The sequence below is a fragment of the Perna viridis genome, chromosome 7 (assembly GCF_037379345.1).
Source record: "Perna viridis isolate PV_CMFRI_1.1 ecotype Kerala chromosome 7, ASM3737934v1, whole genome shotgun sequence".
Lineage (NCBI taxonomy): Eukaryota > Metazoa > Mollusca > Bivalvia > Mytilida > Mytilidae > Perna > Perna viridis.
Window position 1 is genome coordinate 41687396 of NC_142451.1, and position 19724 is coordinate 41707119.

The 19724-nt window shown below is 33.2% G+C and overlaps 2 protein-coding genes across 4 annotated transcripts; one reads left to right on the forward strand and one right to left on the reverse strand.

Moving 5' to 3' along the window:
• The first annotated feature begins 2435 nt into the window (after positions 1–2435).
• On the forward strand, positions 2436–13080 carry LOC148612749 (protein SET-like). Of its 3 annotated transcripts, XM_088594457.1 has the most exons (9): positions 2436–2558; positions 3407–3588; positions 3782–3904; positions 7015–7128; positions 7753–7920; positions 9052–9079; positions 10084–10157; positions 11721–11787; positions 12306–13080. In XM_088594457.1, the coding sequence occupies exons 1-9, from the start codon at positions 2456–2458 to the stop codon at positions 12311–12313; spliced, it is 867 nt and encodes a 288-aa protein (XP_088450583.1). In that variant the 5' UTR covers positions 2436–2455; the 3' UTR covers positions 12314–13080. The 3 variants fall into 3 exon arrangements, with proteins under 3 accessions (XP_088450583.1, XP_088450585.1, XP_088450584.1); XM_088594459.1 differs by lacking the exon at positions 11721–11787 and having other exon boundaries at positions 10084–10183; XM_088594458.1 differs by lacking the exon at positions 11721–11787.
• A 3152-nt stretch (positions 13081–16232) lies between these two features.
• Positions 16233–17413, reverse strand: LOC148612750 (uncharacterized). The gene has a single exon (XM_088590550.1). It carries the CDS (start codon positions 17382–17384, stop codon positions 16428–16430), a length of 957 nt encoding a protein of 318 aa, XP_088446676.1. The 5' UTR covers positions 17385–17413; the 3' UTR covers positions 16233–16427.
• Between the last annotated feature and the right edge of the window lie 2311 nt (positions 17414–19724).

Here is a 19724-nt window from a genome sequence, read left to right on the forward strand (position 1 = left end):
CAGTGACTCATAACTTGACGTCATCCATGAAATATTACTTAATATCATAATTTACAGTAGCACTCACACAAATCTGCGGTCAATAACATAGTGAATGGAAAGAAGTAAAAATAACCATGAAATTCATACTGAATCAAAACCAGTATGCAAGAGAAATTTCGCATCATTCATTTCATTTAGATATCTCACGTAATCTTAGAAGAAAAGTTTCTGAAGTTGAAGGGTACGCCTAGTGGGAAACAGTTTGACTAATTAAGGTGGGTAATATCACGAATATTTAACCTTCTTTACCCATAATATTCTATCGCCATATTTTTTAAGAGCAAGGTTAATGAAATTACAGGTAGCTTTACAGATTTTCCAGTAACTAGTTTAAGCTGTAAGTTAATGACCCTCAGATTAATGTTTCCGGTAGAGCATCAGGTCAAATCTTAATACATATATATCCTTTAATTTGCCTGATAATTTCAAGATGTAGACTTAAAATAGCAAAAAGTAATGTTAAAGAGACAAAGGTTTATATATTTTAATCTTCAAGGCAAAATGAATCTTTTTTTTTTACTGTGCCAGTCAGCCCGTTATTACCTTCGCATCACCCCGCCATCTAAACAGACAAGCAACATGTCAATTCTTCTGTATGTTGCTTGTTTAATTTTGTGATGTAGAAAGTAAGGTTCTGATAGTTATAACTGAATGATTTAGAGGTAACGTTACAAGCCAACATTTTATGCCTTTTCTCTGTAATTTTCTGATTTCATTTGATGTTATAAAATGGTTATATGGTATATCAACTTTATACCTGTTATATTTAATATGCAGTAGGCATTGCCTATATAAGCAAACACTGTAAGCTTTACCTTACTCGTACCGTCTGTGCGAGACTCGTTATAATTTTCATGGAAATTAAAACCCCTTATAGACACACAAGGATGGGGGTTCGAATAAGATTTTTTTTCGCAAGCGCAATACTTTTATTTATAATTCAGCAACAATTGAAATCAATACGTAAATATTTTAATCTGTTTTCTTAAATAATGAGGGGAATGGTTTCTTTTTATTTTGTTTTTTGTTATGACTTAAAAAATCACTATTAATAATAATTGTTTCTATTACAGTCGTGAATACCCTTCTTGAGTCCCTAAAAACTGCTCCTTATCGGGATTCTGTTAGTAGCTCTATTCAGTATAAGTGAAAGAACCTTGGTTTGGGGTAAACGGATAGAATTACAGTATGTCCTTTTACTGGCTGGACTACTGTATTGATGCTCTGGACAGATTGTATGGTCATAATTCATATTGATAGTAGACAGCAAAACAAAAAACAAAAAAAATGGCAAATTTACCTGCTTTGACAAAGGATTCAACAGTGGTTTAACTAAAAGAGTCTTTGTGCTTACATGATTTAGAAGCTGTAAATATATTTGGTTCAATCCTATGGTAAGCAAAAGCTATGTAGTTTTAGTGAACTTAAAAAAAAAGAGCATGGGAGATTAAACTGACATGTATATATTTTCAATGTGTATCGAGCTTCTAACTGATAAAAAAGTAAAAAATTACTTTCCTTACTTTAATACATTACAATCCTTTTTCTATAATTTGAAATGTGATTGTAGTTAGAAACAGGGCAAATTATGAAGGCTTCATTGGCTCAGTATTTCAGTACTTTGATTTTTTATTGTTAAGAATACGAACGAGTTCATTAGTTAGATGTAAAATTTAATGTGAAAATTAAGAACCCCTAGTTCTTTATCACACGAGACAGGATTTACCCTAGCTTAATTAGCATGGAAATGTTTCTGATGCTGTGTCTGTATAATTTTATCATAGTAACTAACGAGTTTTGTATAAAAACAAAAATATATGACGACTATTAGCACAAGTGTTTCAGTGTTTAGGGATGAGTTTTCTTTCTCCTAAAATGATGTCTATAAGAATTAATCAAATTAAACAGGTGCAGGTCAGAGATTTCGAAAAGGGGTCTAGGAAAAACTGATTTGGGGCTATCAAAAAAGTGGATAAAAAGTATAACTGAATGAAAACTTTGTACAAAATTAACCGAAAATCTCGAACTAAGGGGATCCAGGGATTGGAACCGCTACTGAAAATGATTTAAAGTCTTCAGTGCTAATTTTATGCATCCTACAATTTGAAACAATTCTAACATTAAGCAATTTTCTCCAATAACGGGATATTTAAATCATATTAAGAAAGTTTCGTTCCACATTTTAATGAGTATTTTTAACTTATGAAACAACAAAATGATAAATAACGCCTAAAATTGAGGGCCTCTTTTCAAAAAATACTTCCTTTATTCTAAAATTTTGAAGACAATAATTCATTAAATATAAAGTGACAATTCATTAGAAAATAATTTCCATGGTATTTCTATCAGTATCAAAGACGCCATATATCTTTTTCTTTATTCTTTTGGCGCGTTACAGGACTTCCGATAAACAATGCGCATGAGCAATCCTTTAGAAAGAAGCAAAATGGCGACTCCTGCAAAAGTCACCAAGCCGGAGGGAAAAAACAACCACGACGCTGCAGATGAACAAGCTGGTAAAGATTAAGCATCAAGTAACCTTAATACCAAATAAATGATCGCGCTCTAAATGCATAACATGTACCTCGCAACCTGAACAGCTGAGAAATACACATTGTTTTGATTTGCCATGTGCAAAAAATCGGCTTCTTTTGTTCATCTATTTAAATTGACGCTTAGCGTATATTTTGAAAGCACGGCAGGTTGGAGAGGTTTTTCTCACCGCATTGTCTCATTTTTCTTGTACTGTAGTATTTAATTCACAAGGAATACATCTTAATAGCACCGAGATGGTTTTTTTCGTATTTTTTTATGAACCACAAACACGTGCTTATTTTTGTGGTACTTCCGGTGATATTGTATGTTAGGAGTGATTTTATGAAAATTCCTTGTATCCGCACTTATTATTTGCTAGGCTGAAGTGTTAAGGGAACAATTAATCTGATAAACTTTTGGATGGCCTGAATAGGCAGATTATTATTCTGCACATGAGTGGTTTAGGTTGTACATATACATTGTAGAAATAATCAGTGATGTAGTGATTTTCAGTCCTTCAATTCATCTCTGATTGATACCATTGTCTTATGTGATAGCTTTTTAAAGTGGTATTGTATTGATTGCTGATTTTGATAAATATAGTTTCATTTTGATGTGTTTTGCTTGAATTGCCTCCCTTTAGCTTGACAGTGGAAATGAATATTTTTCATACAATACCTGTATTAACATACCACTATCAAGGGGAATAGGATGGCTATATTTTAGACGTATGTGCACTAATGTTGAAATACCATTTTCAACTGAGAAGTAGTTCAAACTAGCAAGTTGACAGTTATTGTCAATTGATGTTTTTTTTTTTTTTTTTCAGACAAAGAACAGCAAGAGGCAATAGAACAGATAGATGAAGTACAAAATGAAATAGACAGATTAAATGAACAAGCAAGCGAAGAGATCCTCAAAGTAGAACAAAAGTACAACAAATTACGACAACCATACTTTCAGAAGAGATCTGACCTCATCGCAAAAATTCCAAATTTCTGGGTGACAGCTGTATCCTTTTAATATGAAACACACTACTTTTATACTTCTTTGTATTCCTGTTGCAAGCCTATTTGTGTCATTGTCTGAAGTTATACTGTGATACATGCATTTGTTTTATTAATATAATATTTAAACTAAAGAGGCAAATTATAAGTTACGGTTCACAATTTAACGCACTTCAAATTTCCTTAACAGTTTTCAGTTTGTAAATCATCCCCAGGTATCAGCACTTTTAAATGAAGAAGATGAGGAAGCATTACAGTTCTTAACAAAAGTTGAAGTGCAAGAATTTGAAGACATAAAGTCAGGTTACAAAATAAATTTTGTAAGTATTTGTTATTATAACAGTATGTATGTGAAGTGATTAAATGATTTTATTTCAAATGAAAGACAGGCACTGGTTAAGTGTATTTATGCTCTGCTTACAAAGTTTGGAGTACAAAAATCTTTGTCTTTCCATTTGTCAGTCCACTCTTCTAAGATCAGCTCTCAAACTGCTCAAGGGATTGTGATGAATGATTGGTAGAATGGTTTAGCATCCATACAATGTACATGAATATGCATTATTCTTGTCTTATTTGTATTTGATAAGAAAGGAACGGGCCAGGGTCCCATGCAATTGGGTAAGGCTAAAATAATGTGCGTTTATGGTCTTCTGACCGACCCTAACTTTTTTATTAGAAATTCTGGAAATTCTAAACTCTTCCTGTACAGGTATTTAAAACAACAATTGCTGCCTCCAGTGCCAGTACTGCCAGCATTTTGCTGCTGACTTTTAAACAGTGTACCCAATTAAAAGCAGGAATAAAATGTCTAGCTCCATTTAGCAATTCAAGAATTTTCATTAATATATTCTATGAATAGCACGATAGTGACGATTATCATTTGAAAAACAATGATTTATGTAAAGTAATGTCTCTAAATAATTTTTATCTTACTCCTACATTGTCATTCGGAGAAGTAGTGACTTTTTTCGGTGTTAGACAGTTTACTTTTACCCGTTTGAATGAGCCTAATGAAGCTAATAATGTTGCAAACTGTATATGGGTTGCTGTAGAAAAGGCAGACATGCAGGCTATAAATGCCTATAAAAAGAAAACTAGTTGATAGACAAGCATGTGCACCATTACTGTGTCTTCTGTTTCTCTCTGTGTAGCTTAATAGTCAGGAACCTACAATCAAAACAAGGTGCTCTACTATCAAAATAAAGTTTGGATTGAGTTTGAAAATTTTGACCAAAACCATTTAGGAACAAGGGGCCAATTTTCAAATCTGGAACAAGCTAGGATTGTGTGTCCAGTCTTTTCCTTCAGAATTCTCGAAGACTAGACCAAATTGTAGATAGTATTGGATTCAGATAGCCTGAAACAAGTAAAAGTACATATCATTTCACTTGCCCAAATCAATTTTTACAAGCTAAAGGCAAGCACTATATCCATACTTACAGTCCTTTCCTTCAAAATTCTCAACAACTAGCCCATAACAAGAAAAGTACACATCACTTCACTAGCCTTGGCAGGGGTCGAGCTGGGCTTCGCCAATGTCGCAATTTGCGATTTTTTATTTGATATGGCGATAAAAATAACCAGTTGACAATTTTCTTGGCACCTAAGTTTTGTATATTAAAATTGATAGGAAGCTTATCAGTAAGGGATATTTTCTCCAATTATCAAATTATGTTGACACCTGGTCAGAGTTAACTGACCATGACCAATTTACGACTTAAGGCAATTAATGGTAATTAGACCAGACGACGGTGAGTGACAATATAATCATGGGAGGTGTCAATCAAATATAAATATATTATTGAGCCAATCAAAACTGGTCAAAGGTAAACACAATTATGGCCATGTGCACATGGCTACATACAAGCTTCATAGCCCTGTTTAACCATGTGATACATTCAGAAACAGACTTACCTAATAAAAGAATGTATTAAATCCATTTAACAATGATTATCCCATCAGAAAATGTCTAAACACTCAGAAATGAAAGAATATGGATGACATTTGTTCACACTTTTGCCATGTGACTTTTTGGCGGGAAAAGCGGTAAACAAATAGAATGGGGATTCCCAAAATCTAATTAAGGAAATACTATTCAGATATCAAGATAATTAAGCAGGAACACAATTAATGGTCCATGGTACAAAATGTAGTTTGCTAGAAATTTTATCAGTTGAAAAAAAAAGAATCAAGTTTGTTAAATTAAAAAAAAATAAAATTATGTTGTAAGATAAATTAGACCATAAAGGACAGGGACTATCTGAGAATAGTAATATAAAGTCCTTGATAGAAATAAAATATCTGTTTCTGGAGTAGTACTTTATTATTTTATGAAAGTGACAGACTAGAGCTGAAAACCTGCTTCATACATGCATCAAGAGTGAATCTTATGTACATGTATGTCATGAATGGAGAGGTTATTTTGATGAATTGACAAATATTTTTCATCAGTGGACTTAATACAGTAGATTCCGCTTAATTGCATAGCCTATTTGCCAGTAAAAATTATGCAAATAACCGGGCTATTCTTATAACCGAAATTACGATTTTACCGGAAGTGTGAGTTAGGTAAGACGACGATATAGTGGATCAACCAGGGATATCACTGTTCAACATTTCTGATCTGGTATTTAATTGTTATAGACCTTCTCATTGTATTGTTCTTTTATCAATAAATAATAATATATATTGTGTTTGTCTTCGTTTATTGACCTTCTTTACGTTGTGTGTATTTATAAGTAAAAGCATGTGTTCCTCATCTATAAATAGTCAAGTAATTTCCTGACATTTCTACGAAAGAAAATCCCATATTTCATATTTCAGCCAGGATTGTGTGTTTTTATTCCTCTATTCATTGTACACTGATAGTTGTTTATTATACGTGTCATTGACCTGGATATATTCCTATGAAGTGTGGATAGTATGGGGCACCTTAGGGTAGTTGAATTTCATTAGACATTGTACTGAATGAATGACTTAATTTTCATATGATATTTATGCCTAGTAACCCAAGCTCACTCAAAACTGTTCAGCTCATTAAAGAAAATTAAATTTACATTGATAATCATTCGTAGTCGGAAGAATTTAAATAGGGACAAAAAATACCCCAAATAGAATTTGGGAAAACCTGTCTTTACCTGGACGAGGCAAAATTCTCTATGCAATAAAACGAAATGCACCTCCAAGGCCTATGCAAATAAGCGATTTTTTCCCTAATAGAATAATAGGAAATGGTTTTGTGCAGGAGAAAATTATGCTAATAACCGAAATATGCAATAAAGCGATATGCGATTAAGTGGAGTCGACTGTACTGTCATTTTTTTTTAAAAGTATAATTTTTTTGGCCCCTTTTGGGGGTGTTTCACATATTACAGAATTTGCATGATTCCTACAAAGACTGCTACTTAATATCTCATATGTTACTTCACAGCATTTTGCCAGTAATCAGTACTTTGAAAATGATGTTATATCAAAAGAGTTCCACCTAAATGACACAGGTGAACCATCATCGAAATCAACTCCAATCAAATGGAAGGCTGGAATGGTAAGAATTATTGTGCTCTTCAAGTCACTTGAAAAAAATTTAAATGAATAATCTATTGTTATTGAATTTATTTCTGATACATGTTTAACTTTGACACGATTTTTGGTTCGAAGTATAAAACAAATAGATTTTTTCCGTTACTATCTATCAAAAAGTGGGTAGGCAAATGTACCAGTTATGTCACCATTCTTCTCATCACCAGGACATGTTTAACTTAAAAAATAATTGCAGATTGTTGAAGATTATATACATGTAGATGCTGTGGTATGGCTTTAACATTTGAAAATTTACAATACCAAGGAAGGCATTATACAACTCTAGATATCTAAGCATCTATAATCTATAGAAGTGATTTTGAACTGTACATTAAATATCTTCTTTTGTAAATTTATAAATAAGTCATGGCATTGATATCGTTTCGGTGGCTATTTTTTAAAAGATTGTGGCCTGAGATTTAGTTTGGGAGTAAAATGTTCAATAAAAATTGAATGATTGGTACATAATGTTTCTTGAAGCATGTTTTAAAGTATCTCATAAAGATTGATATGAAATGTACTTGACACATGTTTTTACAGGTTCTCCCAAAGATTGATATGAAATGTACCTTGACTCATGTTTTTACAGGATCTCACAAAGAAATCAAGTACACCAAGTAAAGGTGGAAGAAAAAGAAATTTAGAAGAACAGGAATCGTTTTTCTGTTGGTTTAGTGACCATGGTGATGCAGGTGCTGATGAACTTGGAGAAGTTATAAAAGACGATATATGGCCAAATCCATTACAGTACTATCTGGTAAGGATATTAAGATCCTGGTGAAAAGTTTAGGTTGATGTGAAACATTGGGAATATGTTCATTTCTAACGTCCATCATTTTTGTATATAAAATGCAAGGTGTCTCTAGTGTGGAAGATGGCATGTACAAGTTCTTTATCTTTCATTCTGCAACATGCTATTATCATAGTAAAATTGATAGATCATAATGAGACAAGATGGTCTCAAGGTAACATGCTCACCTCCAGTGGGGAGGTTACCAGTGACACCAAAGACTTTAGTCACTGCTTCTCTGCTAAGCATGCACAAGGTATTTAAAAAATAGAGTGATGACTGGCTGACTTGGAGTCAGAATATTGTATCTGAGTAGGGTGACATGCCTATCTACCACCCATTTCTTCTGTGAGCTAGTACAATAAAACTCTGGCTGAGCATGTACTAGTTTAAAGAAGGGCCTTTTCAATTGGTAAATTACTGTAATCCTGAAATGCATGAGGTGTCTTCCATAGAATGTTAAACCATAGTCATTAAATTTGGGTGTCAGCTGGATCAGTACAGGTGTTTATTTCTTTTCTATTGGTGTCAGCCATTTGAAAAAATAAAAGAGGGAAAAAGGTGTAAAAAGTGCCTTAATTATGCAACTTCATCGATAAAAATTAGACATGATTTTTATGGCTTTTTAGCAGAATTCCACTATTTCAAATCCGGATTTTACCGTTACAATTCTTTTTTTTCTTTTTTTTTCTTTTTTTTTACTGAATATTTACTTTTGGTTTTGCAGATTTCCACTCTCTTTGTAGACCTCGTAAAATCATGTCTGAAAAATACATAATTTTATTTGCAGTTAATATTATTGTAAACCTGGCTAATCATTAGATACGGTTACAAAGGAAAATAAGCAACAACAACTGAACTCTGTTAAAAAGGTATTCATGGCAACAAAAGTAATTACCAAAAAAAACACTTCAGAGAAAAAGAATGTAGTACGAATGAACCTACTTGAGAAAAATATAAAAAGGTCTTAACTGTGATCAGTCCAAGAAATTGACTTTGTGAAATCTGTTTTATCTAAAGTTACTACCTAACCAGTGATTGCTTGTTGATACAATATGAGATTGTCTCATTAGTTTACATTTAATTGAATTTTTATAGGCTTCAGAAATAGAAGAGGATGGAGGAGGTATGTTCATGGAAATTTATTTTTTTTCACATATGTAAAGTGATACCTGATCTAAATACCAACATACTGACATATACATCACTTCTAGAGTACAATTTATATGCATTTTTATGTTGTGACCAGAAGACAAAACACTGCATTAGTGTCTCACACCGATTTACCTATGCATTTTTTTTTTTACAAAATTGAGCTTTTTCATCTTCTTTCATGTACCTTCAAGAAAGATGTATTCAATATTTCATTTATACATCAAAATAGGATACAACTTCGTAGGTATATGAAAGAGGACAACTCTGTTATGAGTTGTCAGTGGTTTATTCTGTATATATATTTTTTTTTTCAAATATTCTTGGGAGAAAATTGGGATATTTAAATCATCATAAATCTCAAAAAAAAAATTTTGCAGATGCTCTCAGAATGCAGGAAATTTTTAAATTGTCTTTGGGTGGATGCCCACAAACCCCTCTAGTAGGTTTGTGCAGCACAGTGTAAGGTGATTAAACCAAAAATACTATCAATCACACTGAGGGTTCCAGTTTTGGTAAACAAGTCTGGTGTCTGATGCTTCAGTTTAATCCTATGAATATGGATATACATGCAGTGCCATTAAGACAAACAAGCTTAATTTGCAAAAAGCTGTATGTCAGTGGTCACAATTAAGATCTGATCCTTCGTTTTCAAGGAGTGTAACCTTAATATTTCATCAAATCTCAGGAATATTAGTTCAGATACTCTGTGTCTATAGGTCTAGAAGTAATACTTGTACTACCAGCCTTCCACTTACCCAACAGATGCTCTTTTTTCTTTTTTTTTTTTTTTGGTCTAAAAGTGTTTTTTTTTGTTTTTTTTGACAAGCACTATTTAAGTCTGAATGTGTTTTAAATAAAAATTTTGTCTTCTTACTGACCCTAGTTTTAAATAGCATGTTCGCAGAAAAACAGTGTTTTTTTTCTTGGCCTAATGAGTGACCTCCTGTTTGGTAAACTAAAATATTTACATTTTAGATGATGATTTAGATGAAGAGGGTCTCATGGATGAGGAAGAAGAAGGTGAAGAAGACTTCGAAGGAGAGGATGATGTAAGGAGATAATCTGTTTTTACATGGTACATACATGTACTGGGAATATTATGCAAGATCTATACAATCTGGACTAAATTGTTCTTTTTTTTAAGTACCCTGCATCTGATTTTTGCTTTTGCAACTAGGGTGCAATAGATCTAAGTAAATGGCTTGGTATTAGATTATGTTATTATGCAAGTCATGAATATCAAAACTAATCTGTTAAATGTTCATGAAAATTAGATTGAAAAAAAAAAAATCCTTTGCTTAACTAATTCATTGTGATTCATAATTAGGGAATTTGAATTTCCCGCACCTAGTACGTCACCGTGAATGGCTGAGCTGTGATATCGTTTAGTCAGTTTATGAAGTGAAAGTAATTTGATAATTGATTACAATGTCCGAAGAAAGCACAAATTTGGGACTTTTCCTCTATAATTTTAATCCAAAATACACAGAAGAGATTTAGGCACAACATGTAAGCAAATGTCAGAAAACATTTACAAACTGATATTTGCAGCCAAGTTTAAGACTAGTATTTCTGAGGAAGATCTAATGGCAATTGAAGAGTGATAGTGTTGCTGGTAAAAAAAAGGGACGGTTTGAATATTTCTCTCTTATATCAGTTGTGCAATCATAAGCTTTACAAGACAGCAAGTTTTGGTTATTAAAAAAAAACTGGATTGTATAAATATCTATGGAATATTCTTTTTTTATATATATTAATATGTAGTACTTGTATCAGTACTACACTGACTTAGTGACTTCACCTGCTAATCAGAAGCAAATGAAAAAAGTAAAGTCAGTGTATGATCAACACTATTGATTCCTTAAGATAGAAGAGTTGTGCATAGCCCTGTGCATTTTGCATTAAAGATTATTTATGTTTGGTTACATGTGTATGATTTTTCATAAGAGCCTAACTTAATGCAAAGATGGTTTTCCCTTTTGATCAGGCATTAGTTTATAATATATATTTTTTTTTCATTGTAAGGTAGGTAAATCTGATTTGCATTGGTTAAGAAGTTGGAAAGCAAATGTAAGAGCTAAAAATTATCTGACTTGTAATGGGCTTGCTTGTAGTAAAATAAGATTGTGGCTGGGTTGGAATGATTAATGACATGGTTTGAAATGGTTTAGGTTAAATGGTATTAGACTTCCTGGAATGGAAAATTACTTAGGATTCTAATTTACTTTCAAAATGTGAAGGTCCTGAAATTTGTCCAAGTTTTTAAATCAATTGTCCACTTGAATTTTCATTACAATATAAATATTCAACAATATTGAACCATATCCAATTCAACTCATATTTTTTGCAAGGTTCTAAAAAGGCTTTCCATCCTATTGGCCAGGAAAAAGGGAATGCTATTTTTCCTTCTCACAATGAGGTATTTTTCCCCCTGGTTAAAAATGATGTGATTGTGCCTCATAAGTTGACACAATCACGTCTTTATAATGGAAGTACCAAAAGTGCTGAATAATATACCATGTAATGATAGCAGAGAAGCTGGTAGAAAGTAGATTTCTTTCAAAAAGGCCTGGCCTTGATTGTTAAGACTTGACCACAATTTTTGTTATGAGGATGAAGATTTTGATGAGTTAGAAGAGGAGGAGGAGGAAGAATTAAGTGATAATCCATTTAAACATGGTAGACCGAGTTCTGTTCAAAATTTGTTTTTGTTTTTTACTTGTTAGTTGTTTGGTTGTTTTGATTTTTTAAAGATCTGATGAATAAAATAGTAGATACTTCTTAATATTGATACAAAACATATCTTTGTGAAATAGTTAAGTGTGTACTTAATTTCTTCTATGTCAAAATCAGTGGTACTTTTCATTATTATGGCAAATGATGCTTTTCAGCAGGATTGAAAGGTTTTCCAAATGGAAATTACAATTAAAAGGGAATTTTATTGATTATATAAAATATAATTAGTTGACTATTTGTGATCTCAGTTATATTTTTTCCCACTTTCTGGAATTGAAAAGAGGAATGTTGTCTTAAAAAACTAATAACTACTAGTGAATTATACTCATGTGTACTTATTTTTGCCAAATCTCTCTCTTCAATTAATGTAATTGTACTAAATTTATGCCATTCTTATCTGTGTTATTGTTTTAAAGGTTGTCACTAAATCCTCGTAATATTCACTTCTTATTCCTTTTTAGGAGGGTGAAGATGAGGAGGGAGGAGATGATGATGGAGAAGATGAAGGATGAGGAGTTCCAAGTGAATAGTTGTTGTCATTTTGTCATTCATCGCCCACCAGTTGTCACCATTGTCATATCATTGAATAAAAACAGACGAAGAGACCAAAAATCATTGTGTCCATTATAAATATTTACGATGGTTTACATTTTTACAGACGTTTTAGTTTCATTTTAGAATACATTTTGTGAATGCTACCATGGATCATGTTGTTGGTGTCATGGAACACTCTTCTCTATATCATCAGGTTGTAGGACCATGGAAATTCTTCAAAATATTAACAATTTTTGATTGATTAAATTTGATTTATGATTTTTAAAATTAAAAAAGAAAACATCGGTTATTTTTGGTGCAAAATTAAAAGTAATTGGAACAAGAATAATAATATTGATATGATTGTTACTGGTGGCAAAGCTGAAAATCTTATGGGAAGTTTTTGTTTACAAAATTGGGTATTTAGACAATCTTTGTGGAAATGCTAAATTGTGGGTTATCAGTAGGAAATACATGTATGCATAATAATCATGTATACTGATGCTTCATTGTTTTCATGCAATTCTTTCATTTTCTACAAACTTGTCGGATGGCAGCTCATAAATGACAAGTAAATCTTGTAAGCTGGTTGTATGTTTTTGTTAGTGGATACATAGTAAATGTTTTGAAGAATTTCTGTATACTGTGAAACCATGGTGATGCCAATGATTTCAGGTCAAATATAAATATGATTGAACAAGATGTTTGTTTTATAGTTATTGATTAGTGCCATTACTATATTATCAGTGGTATTTGTTGAGGTGTACCCTACATTTTTCTTGTTGAATGCTTTACTCAATTGAGATTGAACAAATACAGTAACTGGGTGTTAACCCAAGTTGTCTTATCCTGATTCAAATCAATTTCTATATACTTGCCAGAAAAATTAACTTACAAATATGTAGTTTGACACGATGTGAGGTGATGTCTAATTTTCTACCCATGTTCCCTTTGCTATTTGGGGAGAGTAAAAAGTGTGTAATACACAATTCACGTTAGGAAAAGGGAAAGGACTGAAATTTTTTTTGTCTGAGGAACATGGTAATGGTATTATCATTGTCCACACTGTTTAATTACTGTATATCCTAAAGAATGTCTTGGTTTTTAGTAGCATAGTTTCATTGAATTCTGTGCAGTACTTTCTTGTGAGAAGATTTGTTTTAAAGTAATAATATCAAAAGGAGCAGAAAACATCAAAGAAAGGACAATAACTCCAACATGGGTCAACAGGTTAATTTGACCACAGATATTTCTCATCATGCTGAACACTTATCCACGCCAGCATTAGGTTAAATCGTACGGATTTGGAGGTATAAGAAGAAAACTGCTGTCTGACTTATCTGTTAGATTTTTAGAAACAATGACCATGGTTTTCGATGGATCAAAAAACCAAACGGTCATTTGACGGACGCCAAGTGATGGCAATAGCTCGCATGGCTTACGAACAGGTGGGCTAAAAAGGGAGGGTTCTCTTTTATGCATTACAGTTTTTTATAACATCGGGATAATTGTTGATATATACCCCTTTTAATGAACAAGCCTTTAGGGTTGATGAAACAGGTAGCCTGAATCGCTCACCTGGTCAAAAAAAGTCTAGGGTTTCTGAAGCTGGACTCTTCATTTAATCAATAGAAAGAATCTTGGTTATCTACCCGGTTTTCATACTATTAAGTAAATCTCATGGTCATTTTTTTCTCTCTTTAAGAGCAGTGACTGGCATTGGTCTATATAAAAAATTCTGCATAGGTCGGTCTCACCATGCTGATTAATTTTATCCGGTCAGAATTTGTCTCCACCCATTTGCTTAGAATTGTTTCCATAAATGTTTAATTTGACACCATTGTGCGCTATTTTTGTAACATTGGCCAGATCAAAAATCTTCACACACGTACATGCCAAGGTTGGCACTCGTTCCACGCAGTAGTTAAGAAAAAATTTCGAAGTTGGAAATACAAAAATTCTGTAAAAAAATCAATTTCAGTACCATAACTCATTCATCACGTTAAAGGATTTATCTGAAAATTTTTAAAAAGTTTGGCATAGGTCCATCTCAACACCTGAACAGTTTTACTCCCTGTCGGATTTTAGCTATATCCAACTGTTCTTGGGTTTAGTACAAAATTCTGCAATTTGACCCTGTGGTATATTTTTAGGAATAGTGGCCATGTTTTTCGCTTGATCAAAAATCATCACGCATAAATTGTTAAACATGTTCTACGGAACATTTATGGTAAGTTTCAATCCACCCCGTTGTTTCGGAGTAGGAAATGTAAAATTCGGTGAAAAAAGTCAGTTTCAGTACCCATAGCTAAATGTCAATGGAAAATTCTGGAAAATTTGGCGTTGGTCCATTCCATCGAGCTGAACAATTTTACTCGTTAACAGATTTCAGCAAAACGCAAATCGATATTATTGAGTTATTTCCTAAGTTCTGCAATTTTACCCCTGTGGTCCATTTTTAGTAACGACGGTCATGTTTGTTTTTAGGATTGTTAAAAAATACCAGAATTTTTCAACTAAGTTTGTTACATTCTATCAAGTAGTTTCATAGGAGAAGCTGTTTGATGAAATAGTTAACGAAGGACCCATGGTGATGGCAATAGCTCACATGGCCTTCTGTCCATGTGAGCTAAAATCAAGCATTTCATAAAATTAAACTTATAGTTAACGTGACAGGATCTCCATAAAATTGTAGCACAGAGCCGGGACTGGGTTTGATTTATATTGCGGTATATTCTGAAGCGTACGTTTACGAATTAGGATCTAGCATGATCAAAAGATTAGTATAATCTAGTTTCTAACAATATCAATATATTGGTCTCGATGTAGTTCAACGAAACGAAACTTGCGGTGTAAACCTTAACTGCTTGGATAATAAGAACCATAGGCGCGCACTGTATACGGAAAACTTGCTCAAGTAAACGCGCATGAATGTGCCTACTGCTCTCGGGAGCTTAGTACTGCCTTATTTTGAAGATGAAAGATTTAAGACATGAGTATTTCTTACGGTTCTAACGTACAAAATAGAATAGATTTAAATTTTCTCACGTAAGATAATTTTTAGCTGTGCGAGATTTTCTCACCCACTGGTTGAGACTGAACTCGTGCGCTTTCTCGTAAAAAAATAGCACGATTAAATAAAGAATTTATTAATGAACGACCATGACTTACCAATATCGAATATGTGTTAAAAAATTCTTTTAAAATAGTAATTTTATCACGAATAACCGGTGATTGATTGTTTCTTGCAGTTTGTTTATATACTGTTTTTAAGTGACCCAATTTTACGTCGTGACGTACATTATGCAGGTAAAAAAAATGAGATAAAGAATCTAACATCCACTTATCTCATGCAAGATTGAGAAATCTCAGACACCCGTATGGAGTCGCACATGTTTGGTGCAAAGGGACAAACACGTTTGTTATTGTTGGTGATATTGTGGTGGCTACCGTTGACGAGGAATGTACGAAAGTTCTTCGCATTTCACTGTAGGAGAGGAATAATAAAAATGTAACAAAGGATGAAACTGTTAGAATTGATAAGTCCTGGGCATTTTCGCTTTATTTGTTATCCAGGTTTTTTTTTTTTTTTTCATTTTAAAGTTTTGCTTTCGTTTGCCTTTCTCTTTATTTTTTTTTATTTTTTTTCCATATACACTTTGCGTTTTTAATGAAATCTACGGGAATAAACATATCATTACCATTGTGCAGTGACAAAACTAAAAGAAAGTACCATGCCTGATTTATTACTTTAAACCTGCATAGCAGATGACCAATGGGTTAATATCTGCCATACTGAGTATTGTTTTCTGTCAATAACTGCAGCACAGCTAACATAAACAATCAACGGCATATATTAAATCCTCCATTCGGTGAACTAGCACATTCGTCAAACAGTCCAATAATTGCCTTCCGATTACTAAGTAACTCGATCAGTTTCTTTTAATTTCTAATTGTGAACAAATACTCCAACATTTCTTGCCCAATGCAATTGCCATGCCAACAATCGAATCACCAGTATTAAAATAAACGTCAATCGCTGTAATTGTTCAAGCCCAAGTAGTAGATTCATATCCAATTGTCTCTTTAAACTTGCGACTCGCTTTTATTGTACCTATGGCTGGGACCATGGACGTATTCCTGGCCAATTTAAAGTTAGTTTTGACTCTGTTTGCTAGAGAAGAAAGTTTTTTGAAGTTTTCCAAACTATTATTTATGCACAGATCATCGAAAGCACTCTTTAAAATATCAATTTCTAACTTCGTAGTGTCATATCGTTTTGCAACCAGCGGGGAACGGTTTGAAATATGTGAATGGTTACCAGTCCCTAATGGCCGATAATTCCTCATTAGCTGTTTTTCGGACGAGATGGGACGGTTGTTAAAGCTTATCTGGTTTTCTACAAACGTTTTTATTCTTTCAGGTATCGTGCTTCCATCATCGTCGTCCTTAACGTCCTTCTCGAAACGAACTGACTTCCGCCGGGCACTCGATTTACTTTCTGATGCTGGATGGTGATGCTGAGACATGCTTGATGTTGACGGTGTGGAACCTTGTAGTGCATTAACCGTCTTTGGACGACTTGCTGGTGACGCTCTTTCAATACTTGGCGTAGCAGTCGAAATATCATATTTACTTTTGTTTATTTCTGTCAAAAACGTTGGCGGTGCTGACTGTCCACGCGTTTCGTTTAGTCTTTTATTGTTTTTAGGTCTTACTTTAGGTGACCTTGGAAATTCCCGTCCACCTCTACCAGACATAATTTCAGCCTTTCTTTTTTCAAGAGCACTCCGCTTTCTTTCCATCATGCGTACATCAACCACCATATTTTTATGAGCAGTTTTCAGTTCTCTATCAAAAGTTCTTTTTACTTTGTCACATTTTGATGCCAATGTCTTGTGTTTATTTAGCAATAGCTGGTTATGAGATGGGTTAACCATGAACTCGATGTTGACCACGTGATCTTGCCATGACAGATCATGTGTTCGCAGCATCAATAGTGCCATATCTACTGGCCTTGTGCAAAAACCGCTTCAATTCTGGAAAAGATAACAATGAATATAAATGACTAAAGACTGTTCTTCTGATATAATAACAAAATAGAGCTATCGGCTAGTCTTTCAACCACGGATCTAATGAAAAGTGTATCAGATGTACGCCACCACACCCTTTCCCACTGAAATTTCGCCTCTTGTTGCCTTTTATCATATCGACCTAAAATGTTTTACCCGCTCTTGTCTTTGTGCAGGCCCAATGTCATTCGCATGCCATACCTCCTATGTCACGCATGCCTATCGACTAACCTACATTTCAGACAAAACAGCCCAATTCGATCATAGAGGGCAACTCATTTACTTAAACCGACATCTGATTGCTTCCTTGTCTTCAATTAAATCAAACGAAATCCTTTTCAAATTGCATTGAATTGTATCCTTCCTCTACACGTTCGCGCTGCAGTGTTTGGGTGGTCTAGCCTGGATTTCATACAAAAAAAAATAAAGAATAAACTCAAATTGAAGATTCTACAAATATTTCCTCAAATGAAATTCCGACAGATCAGATTGCTTGATTTTGAGGGAAAACTCGAGAATTTGAGGAAAGTTTTCATGAAACCAGACCCAGATGCACAGAGTTTCGTGTTGAATCCTGGGTATTTTATTTCGTGAAATATGAATTTATAATTAAGTATTATCTTTACTAATGCCTTGCTAGAACAAAGCTAAACAAACTTCGGTTTGTATGGTGTACACGACCGCTTCACTCTTATACTAAGAGAGTGATTTGAAGTGCTTTTAACGATAATATTTTTCAAGATAACAAGGTTTCTCTTCATTTTAACAAAACAATGATACATGTGTACAAAGATTTTAGAAATGACTTGATAATTGATAGGACTAGCATTTCTCAAGTAGTAGGCTTTAAAAAAAATTTACTTTTATTCCTAATTTAGAATCAGAATATTAAAGAGCTATTGTTCTTGATTTGGGTGATGAATGTACAGTTTTCTACAAAATGCAGATATATAACGAAAATATGTATGATGTATATGGCAAAGAGACAAGAACCCCACCGGGATGAAAATGTAAACCCAAGGCAACCCATTGGTCTTCAGTGAACGACGAAGAAACATCATACTACAGCTAGGGCAGGCTGAAGCAGGCCCTAAAATATAAATTCATTAGTGGTGTTAAAATTGCGTATGTCGACCGAAAAAGCATTGTTTGTTCTGTGTTTTTTTCTGCACCTTGTATCACCTTCATCATTGACAGTGTCTGAGTTTTGTATGGATTAGTACTTACGACGAACATTAATGAGGCTGTCGATGTAAAAAATAAGCATATCCTATGATATGGGTGTCACAGGGCGAACTTTATCCCACTGATTTTTTTTGTTCCAATGTAATGTTTACTTTATATGCTATAAATGTCCAATAGTTTAAAAACTTCTAAAATCGACAGTGGATGGCTCAGAATATGAAATTAAAATTTCCTAACAAAACAACAAAATTTTGCACAAGATAAAAGATGTCTCCCTTTTTCAATGCATTTTAATGCTTTCTATGTAATTTATTTCTTTTTAACAATGTATTGCACTTAATCAAAAACTAACATTCGACTTTGAGAAACGATACATATGTAATTTAAAATGGATGAATATTTAGAAAAAAAAACCAAAATTTGTCATGTGCCACCAACTGCCTGGTTTTTGCTTGGGCTCCCTCTTAAACTTAAAAAAAAAATTAAATAAACACAATGATCATACTATATACACAATACAAAATATAATATAAATTTGTAATATTCGAAGTAATGTAGTGGTGCTTACCATTTTTCACTTTTTTTAACAACAGACTTGCATAATTTTGCTCCTTCGAGGTCCACTTAAAATTGAGGCAACGTAATTCATATTACACCTTTAAATACCCCGTTTAGAGCACGATCCTCTTTTTAACCCCCTTTGATTAATTAATTTAAGAACGACTACAAAATTGCATCATAGGGACACATTTAAGAAATGATAAAAAGGGGCTTACCTAATTTAAGGGTTGACGTGATCCAAATTGCCCCCCTCCTAAATTTCACCGTAAACGTTTAAATCCTATTTAATATATTTATAGAAATACGAGACAAAATTGCATCATTTTGATCCTTATTTAAAATTATTAAAAAGGAAATTAATCTGCAAAGATTATTAATTAAATTGGTTGATAAACTACCATTTCTTACGTAAAATATCGGAAGAAAAGGTTTAATTTCTTGCCATTTTATGTAGTCTAGATTTATGAACCAAATGACACACACACACATGTAACCAATTTATAGAGAGCAACAAATGTAATGTATACA

What these genes read in the sequence shown, in the direction of transcription:
- LOC148612749 (XM_088594457.1), top strand. Translation starts at nt 2,456, where the DNA reads ATGCGCATGAGCAATCCTTTAGAAAGAAGCAAAATGGCGACTCCTGCA. An exon ending in CGCTGCAGATGAACAAGCTG is followed by an intron (nt 2,559 to 3,406) that starts GTAAAGATTAAG and finishes TTTTTTTTTCAG; the next exon opens with ACAAAGAACAGCAAGAGGCA. An exon ending in AATAGAAGAGGATGGAGGAG is followed by an intron (nt 9,080 to 10,083) that starts GTATGTTCATGG and finishes TTTACATTTTAG; the next exon opens with ATGATGATTTAGATGAAGAG.
- LOC148612750 (XM_088590550.1), bottom strand. Translation starts at nt 17,384, where the DNA reads ATGGCACTATTGATGCTGCGAACACATGATCTGTCATGGCAAGATCAC.